General features: G+C 44.6%; 1 protein-coding gene across 1 annotated transcript; it reads left to right on the top strand.

The window, feature by feature from the left end:
• Positions 1 to 7838, top strand: ubald2 (UBA-like domain containing 2). Its single transcript, XM_086154160.1, has 3 exons — positions 1 to 266; positions 3497 to 3550; positions 7444 to 7838. The coding sequence occupies exons 1-3, from the start codon at positions 147 to 149 to the stop codon at positions 7795 to 7797; spliced, it is 528 nt and encodes a 175-aa protein (XP_086010286.1). The 5' UTR covers positions 1 to 146; the 3' UTR covers positions 7798 to 7838.
• Positions 7839 to 8221: the final 383 nt, after the last annotated feature.

Below are 8221 nucleotides of genomic sequence, written 5' to 3'. Positions count from 1 at the left end.
GCTGCTGAAGTCTGCGGACCGACGGGAGAGTCAACGGGGGGAGACAGCAGCAGCAGGACGGCCGGGCGTGAAGCTCCACAGCCGTCGAACCCACTCCACACTTGTATTTGTTGTGTAGTCTGTTCAGAGTGCGAAAAGAAGCGGCTATGTCGGTGAATATGGACGAGCTCAGGCACCAAGTGATGATAAACCAGTTTGTTTTGACGGCCGGATGCGCCGCCGATCAGGCGAAGCAGCTTCTCCAAGCGGCCCACTGGCAGTTTGAGGTGAGAGTGTGGTTTATTCCGCCTGATATCAATGTATGCCTTCAACTCTCCCCCGGGAATCTGTTTAATCCAAGGCGTGTCCCCGCTAACCCTTTGCATCTTGAATATTCGGCGTCTTACTTCACTACCATGCGTCGTTGTGGCTAACATTAGCCACGTTAGCTGTTAGCCTTGAGGACGTGGTGCTTCCCTCAGTGGCCGTTTTTGTTTACATTCCCGTCATGAATCCTCTGTGTCATCAGCCGAGCTGTTGCCAGGATAATCCACTCAGCTTTAGACTTTAACGCTTAAACGAGCTTATTTTGAGACATGAAAGAATTCCTAAAAACTATGGAAAGGCGGTTCATAAACAAGGATGAGGAGAGCATGTGTTCCTCACTAGATGTTTCACTACAACCACCAAATGTTTTCATAATCACAGGAAACGTTTGAAAAAATCAGCAAAACCCAATATGGAATATCAGCAATTGCTCACTTCAAGTAAACGAGGTGTTGCAGTAAAATTTCCATTTCTTTTGCAATATTCTCACAGAAGAATGATCAGATGTATCCAAAATGGGGGTCTTTTTTAAGGAACAGAGCGTTTTTGTAATCAACTTTACTTTCAAAAGCCTGTAGTTCACAAGGCCCCCACCCAAGTCTCACTATTCAGTTTGTAATTCTGTCTGTTATTATTTTGCATATATCTCTGATTGTGTTTTTGATGATGATTCGTTTATGTCACATCTACACAACCGATGTGATTTTGTTGTTTTTAGTTTGTTCGACCGAGGCAAACTCCTGCTTCGCTGTGGTCACAGGGCTCAAACAGACGTTTGTTTTCATTGTGGAGAGTCAAAACACTGCCTCAGTCTGGCCCGGCTGATAGCGCGTTCCTACGGACAACAGGTCTAGCTGGTTAACTCAGTTCAGCTCAGCTCTGTAAACATTCACAATCCCTCCCAGTTGAACAGCGCTGAGACTTTCTCTTGAATCATCAGCAGGCACAGGATATTCCTGGTGCAACCGAAGGGGAAAATATGCGACAGTTCTACTTATGGTGGTTATAGCGAGCAGATAGAGGTCAGACGGACCCATCTTGCACAGCAGCTGTTCAGTAACAGTAACACATTGTTCTCCGTTAGTCATTAACCTCCATGTGTTACCTGGACAGCAAAACAACACGGAATCAACCAGACAAACAGCAGGGAAACAGTCAAGAACTGCCAGTGTGGCTGTATTTGGAGTTGTTGGGTTTTTTTTTTCTTACTTTTTTGGTCAATAGTTTATTGTTGTTTGTTCTCAAGTGTTCCTGTCTTATGAACATCACATGAGGGTCAAAAGTGTTGCCTTTTACTCGCTTGAAATTACTATTTTTCTGTGAAGTTCTGGATTTTCCACGTCTACTTTTACCTCTGATCTAAATTTGGCAAGACAAACAATAACAAATTGATAAGTTATCATTTGTGGCCATTTTAAATGGCATAAAAACAAACCTTCTTGGAAGTCAATATGATACCGGCACTTCCATAATTCATTTTATCAGAACAGAATAAAAGCAAACTATGATCTTTGCAACTTTCATTTGGTATTTTCTCCTACATATGACAGTTTCATATCCATTTTCCAACCTCTTATTAGTTCTTTGTTGCTATTTTGTACAAAATTCCACAGCAATTTGTATGCAGCCTTTTCTGAGAAAACTATTATTGCATTTGCTCGTGACGTATTGACAAAAATGACTGGAATTGGTTTTGAAGTAGCCTGAAGATTAATCAGAATGGAGATAATAATCAGATTTAAAGTTTGAATGGAAACCAGTTAAATGACCAGGAAGTGCACTGAAAAATAAACACAATATCTCGAAGAAATAGAAAATGAATTTAGTTGTGTGACGCGGTATTGAGTATCAGCTCAGTGGGATTCTTTGCATTTGTCTGTTAGTGTTTTATTGGATCAGTTTAAAACACTTCCTACAACAAGACAAAGTAAATCTTCCTCCTTTTCAAACGCTATAAACGATTCCTCATATTACATAACCCGTCTTGTTTTGTCACCGCAGAGGAAGTGAAATCACCCCCCAAATCTTGAAAGGCCTTTAAGCTGCTGGTGGGCTGCTGTAGGTTACTGTTTGTGTTTGCAGCAGCAGGAAGCAGGGGGTTGACAGCATGGCCTGGGAGAGCGGCGAACACCGAATGCCGGGTCCGCAAAACAAAGCGTCGGCAGACAAAGAAGAACAGCACAGCCTCGTTCCCTGCACAAAGGCACCACTGAACCTCCGCGCTTTGATATGTGTCTCACGTTGTACGACAGACATTCCTGCGCTGCCGCTGCTGTTGTCAAACAACCAGACGATGGGGGAGGGGGCTCCAGCGAGCCAAAATGGAGCCCTCTCTCAGTCGCAAAACAAACTCACTACACGACTAATTCTGCGTGTGGGACTCCTTTATGTGTCTACGCTCACCCACTGAGTATAAAACTCCCCTAACATCTCTAAATCCGATATTTTACCGGGCTAAACGAGACTGTCTGTGCAGGTCAGACACTGTTTGCCAATAAAGGAAGTGTAAGTTGCAGTCGATATTACGTCAAAACTTTTAGTAGGTAAACATTGCGTTTATTTTGCATTGGAGTAATTATTAAAACACTCCATTCATAATCCCTAAAGTGTTTTATAATACGCTCCTGTTAAAAAAACATGTTTTCTTTTACGTGGCTGATTATAACCAAAACGTTGAATAGAATTAATTATTGGGCATTTTCCATTTTGTGTCCTTTTAAAGGCATGATTGTTGGCATGTAAAGTGTCGGTTGTTGCCAAGGAGCTTTACTTTTTGTTTTTTCTCACCCCGCTGGTGTGTTACTGTTTCAAATCGCTGTTAAGATTTTTTTTTGGGCCACAGCTGTTTTCGTGTAAGGGGCTTTAAAAAGTAATTTTACACAAACCCTCTCGGAAACAGGTACACGTTTAGTGACTGACAGCGAAGGATCCAGATATTTCCATTACAAGCGGAAGAAGCAATAGCACTCTATGTGGATGTGTGCTTGATATTCCATAATGTTTGTAATATAGTATGTATATATGTATTTATAGCTAAGTGTACACACACACACACACTTGAACCTGAAAGCGAACATTCAAAGAGCTTTCAACTGAACTGCTACAGAACTGATGTTTCAATGCTGGGTGTATAAAATTATTTTTCTGCACAGTTTAATTACCAGCATCTCCCATCTCTTTCTCTCCTCAGACTGCTCTAAGCTCGTTTTTCCAGGAGGCCAACATCCCAAGTCACCATCAGATGGTGAGTTTGACCTCCACACCCCGAAAAGGCCGACCGCAATCTGTCCAAACCGACTTCGCAGTCCACAAATACTCACAGGTGACGTGTGGGTCGGAGGTCGGAGGCTCCATATCAGGAAGTTCCAGTGCGAGTAAATGTTCTGTGTCCCACTGTCCCTCCTGTGTGGTGCCTGACGTCACAAAAACACTGACATCAAGACAAAAAAAAACCTGGGGAAACAGCAGAAGCCTTTCTTTTTTTTTTTTTTAAACCATTACATCTTTTACCTCATTTGCTTTCCGGGTCCGAAGCTTTTCCAAGTGCTCAAGAGAATTAGCTATTTTCCAAGGTTGGAAAAAAAGGAATCCCGGGCAGGAATCAGCCTTTTCTGTTTTGGGTGTCATGTTTCCGTGGCCGCTGATTCAAGGCAGGGGGTTTTAAAACAGTGATGGCTGCAAAAGTCATGTGACTCAGGATGATTAAACGTGTTCCATAGCAGTCAAAAGCCAGATGTTAGTGGTTTTTTATTTTTGACATTTGGAAAGGAGGCTCTATCAGTGTATCTGGAGAGGAGCAGGACAGTAAATAATGACAGCCTGTGTTTTCATGTGGCTGTTTTTTTTCTTTTTAAATCTACAAATCCTCAACTGACTCACTGTGTAGTTTGGCAGAATCCTGTTTGGATCGCACCCCGACCGCCAACCCTTGTAGTATATTTGTCCTAACTGGACTGAGACCGTCTCAAGTTCTTTGTGTGGTCAGTTTGGTGAAACTGGCCAAGAAATCCCCGTCAGGAGGGTGTAAAAAGGAAAAGACACAGATCTGTGTGTGTGTGTGTGGGTGTGACACAACCTGTACCGGTTGTTCACCAGCTCCAGTTTACTTTTGTGCGTTTTCATCTCCAAACACGTTTCAATCAACTGGGTATTTTTAATTGTCTCTTGGCGCGTTAGGCTCTAGAAATCAGACCACATTTGTGCAAAGGTTCCTGTGTCGAAGACATTTGAGCGAGGTGTGAAAGCACAATAACAGCGTTCAGGTGGCGTGTCATCGGTTACAGCAGCCGACGCCTCCGTAATTAACCTCTCTTGATTATTCTTTTGTGAATGAAATCATTCTTGTATCGTAATTACAACCACAGTGAGCACGTTTGTCTTCAGCTGTTTGGACCCCAGTCATCTCTTTCACACCATCCAACCAGCTGTTTCCCCCCTGGAATCTGTCTGGTCCCCCCCCCCCTCCCCCCGCCAAGGGGCTGCAGAGAAGGGTAGCTGTTGTATTCTTGCATTTGCGCATGTGGCGTTTAGTCTGTTCTCAATTGAGCAAAATCAACTCTTAAGATGTTGCAACACACTGAATGGTGATGGACGAATGATACTTTGTCAGATTTTTGCATCGCCGCAGCAGCGAGAGGCTCGTCATGCAACGCGTGTGTTTTTGCAATCCGCCCTGACTGTGAGACATGCATCTCATAAAAAGCGCTGTAACAAGAAAAAAAAAGCAACAACAAAAAAAGCTAACAACAACAACAACAAATGGGAAGAAGAGGATAAACAAAGCGAAGTAAACGACACTTCATTGAAGATGTTCAGGAAATCAATATAGTTTTTTTTTTCAACAGTTCATGAATCAAAAATGGATCTCAATTCAGAAATTTCCCTTTAAATGAGTAAAAGATGGCTGTATTGATCAGTATGTTGATTGTAGACAATAGAGAAATGTAAACACAATTTGCAGCTTCAGCGTCAAAGAAACACGCTTTTGCTGACGATATGTGGCAATGCATCTGTTTACATTTTCCTTTTGTCAACTGGGAGTCGTTCCATTTACCTGATTGCCTTTTCGGTTAAGAGTGCCGTCACTCGTTGTTCCGGAGCTAATGTGTTGGATTCTCCGTCGCTGGCTGGTTGTGTGTCCAGCCTGTTGTGTCCACAGCAGTGTTTAATCTGTGCACATTTGTGGAATTATTGGATACCTGAAACCAAACCAACTGAGACAGGGATTTAGTTCGGAGGTATACAGGCAGTAGAAATGACCCAAATTAAAAAGAAAACAAAAACCTTTTTGCATCAGCTCATCGTGTCTCTTTACTAGAAGTTTAAGAAGTTGGATGTTACAAAGGTTTTTTCCTTTTTTTTTTTTTTTTTTTTGATTCATCTGTGGTTCGCTACTGTGTTCTTAGAAGAATCAGCTGATACATTAAGAAAAGGAGAAAAAGGGGCTTTATATATTTTTTTCCAAACACAAATCAATGATCCGTTCATTTTGAAAACCCCCTCGGCGAAGTTCGTCATTGATCCCGGTTTTACTCCGGGGGGCGTCGGGTTGCAAACGCGGGTTTGTGACGTCGCCATCGGTTCTCCGGTGCGTGAGCGTGTGACAGCCCCCGCCCCCTGGCTCAGGGTGGGGTTTTACTCCACCGGGCTTCATCCTGCACACATGTGATCTCTGCATGTTCACATGTGTTTCCCTCTTGACAAACAGTCTAAATATACCCCTCCCCCTCCCCCGCGCCCCCTGCTGCACAGCTGAGGCAACCCTCCCCTCCACCCCCCTCCACTATTTCAGGACGCAAACTGATCCATGTGTGTTTACACTTCAATCCGGCAGCCGTTCTCACCGCGAGAGATTGTCGTTTCCAAAAAACAACCGAAACCCAACTAATACAAACATTTAGCACTATCTGTGGTTTTTAGATAAACGGCAACACGAAACTACATTTGAGGTCGTGGTTTCTTACTGACAGATGATATAGCAATTAGTAGCACAAGTACAACCCCCCGCCCCCCACACACACACACACACACAGATAAAAAAAAAATAATACTTTGGTTTTGGGGGTTTTCTTCATAAAACAACATTATGCAAAGCACCACTAGCAGGTGGGGACGGTCCCAAATCCATACTTGTTTAAATCCGGACTCAGACCAGAGATCTGTGAAAGTCAGTCCTGGGCTGAAAATAAACCTCATGATAATTGTTTCACGATTTAAACGACGCTCAAGCGTATCACAATGATTCAGCACCGGGGAACCTAGTTAACGAAAAGTGAAGACGATGCGATGAGGGAAGTATCTCTAGATAGCTGTGAGTCCGCAGGACCCGGCGGCGACAGGATCGGCCCACCGAGATGCCAACCCTGCAGGCTGATACCGAATTCGCATCCCGTCCAGATTTATTTCCGCACACAGCCGAAACCCGAGACCGATCTGTACGCGATAAACTGCAGATCCGTTTCACCTAGGAGAACAGCTTTGTGCAGCCACTGAATTCCGCCAGACCATAATATCCTGGGTACCAGGCCGCGTTCTGCTAAGCTTAAAAAAAAAAATCGGGTGACAGAAATTCAGCAAAGGATTGGGTCTGAAAGCCAACAAACTGTTAAAAAACATGCCAGTATTGGATGCAGGAAAAGGACGTGAATGTGTGAAACACTGTTTTGTTTCTGTGACTAAAGGCTGTGTTTTTTTTTTTCAATGAATAATGAGAAGTCTGAGCCCCATTTTTGGTATTTAAGAAGTCACTGTCTGGTCTCTTCCTGTCACATTCCTTCATCAGAAGCCCCTTCTTGCTCTGTCTTTCTATCCCAACTGGTCAAGACAGAAGGTTTCTGTCCAGCAAAAGTCAGTTTTTCCTTGTCGTTCAGAAAACAATGGGGTTTGACAATCATTTTCAAGACCCTGGTCCAGATCTGCTCTACATGGAAAGCGTCATGAGACAACCGCGTCGTGTTTTGGCGCTTTTGAATTAAACCTGACCATGACAGTTGATACAATAAGCGGTACTTGTTTTGTTTTTACATTTTCAATCAATGCAAAAAGCAGGTTTCTAGTCAAAAAAAAAGTTTTAATCTGAACCCACTTTTGAAATAAATGTTAAAAGAATCGTTTTTGTTTTTTTTTTTCTTCTCACAGATGTGCACGCCCCGAAACACCCCCGCGACCCCGCCCAACTTCCCCGACGCCATCACCATGTTCTCCAAACTGCGGACGTCAGAATGCGTCCCCGGAGCCGGCGCCGGCCCCGGCCAGGCCCCCATGGCGTGCTCGCCGCCGACGCCATCCTCCACATCGGGCTTCCCTTCCTTCTGGGCCTCGTCACCGCCCGGCCACCAGCCGGCGTGGCTGCCGCCGCAGTCGCCCACCGGCCCGCACCTGCACCACCACTTCCACCACCACATGCAGCCGGCGCCGATGTGGCCGCCCGTATCTCAGCCCAGCGGCAGCCAGCAGTCTCCCGTCGTTTCTGCACTGCACGGGCCGAGATGAGACACTGCAGCAGCGGGACTGATGGATTGGTTACGAGGTGGCGGGCGTGGAGGGGGGGGGGTTCGGAGAAGGGGTCTGGGGGGTCTGGGGGGGGGCTCACATCAAAAAAAGACAAAAATTGTTTGCACCTGCAAGGCGAGTTCTTCTGTTCATATCATCCACTCCGAGGAAGAGCCATGAAGTCGCGAACCCTCTCTGAGGAAACGTCATCAAAATTTTTTTTTTTTTTTTTTTTTTTTTAACGGCGATGGTGGAGGTCCGACTCTATTCATCGTCGGGGATCCGCAAATTATTTCGAGGATCGGAGCCATGAGAATGCAGGAGTTCTTTCAAAATATTGGGGGAATAAACAACGCAGGAAGTCCACCGAAACCAGCAGACAAAGAGAACGGGACAGAATAACAAGGCCTCGTCTGATAATGTG

This window comes from Fistularia commersonii, chromosome 10 (genome assembly GCF_037954325.1).
Source record: "Fistularia commersonii isolate RoL2024-O1a breed Wild chromosome 10, RoL_Fcom_v1.0, whole genome shotgun sequence".
Taxonomy (NCBI): domain Eukaryota; kingdom Metazoa; phylum Chordata; class Actinopteri; order Syngnathiformes; family Fistulariidae; genus Fistularia; species Fistularia commersonii.
Note: the sequence above shows the minus strand (reverse complement) of the source record. Positions and strands in the feature narration are given on the sequence as shown.

Excerpts from the sequence above, each read along its gene's own strand:
- ubald2 (XM_086154160.1), top strand. The coding sequence starts at position 147 with ATGTCGGTGAATATGGACGAGCTCAGGCACCAAGTGATGATAAACCAG. Across the intron at positions 267-3,496 it reads CGGCCCACTGGCAGTTTGAG|ACTGCTCTAAGCTCGTTTTT; the intron begins GTGAGAGTGTGG and ends TTCTCTCCTCAG. Across the intron at positions 3,551-7,443 it reads TCCCAAGTCACCATCAGATG|ATGTGCACGCCCCGAAACAC; the intron begins GTGAGTTTGACC and ends TTCTTCTCACAG.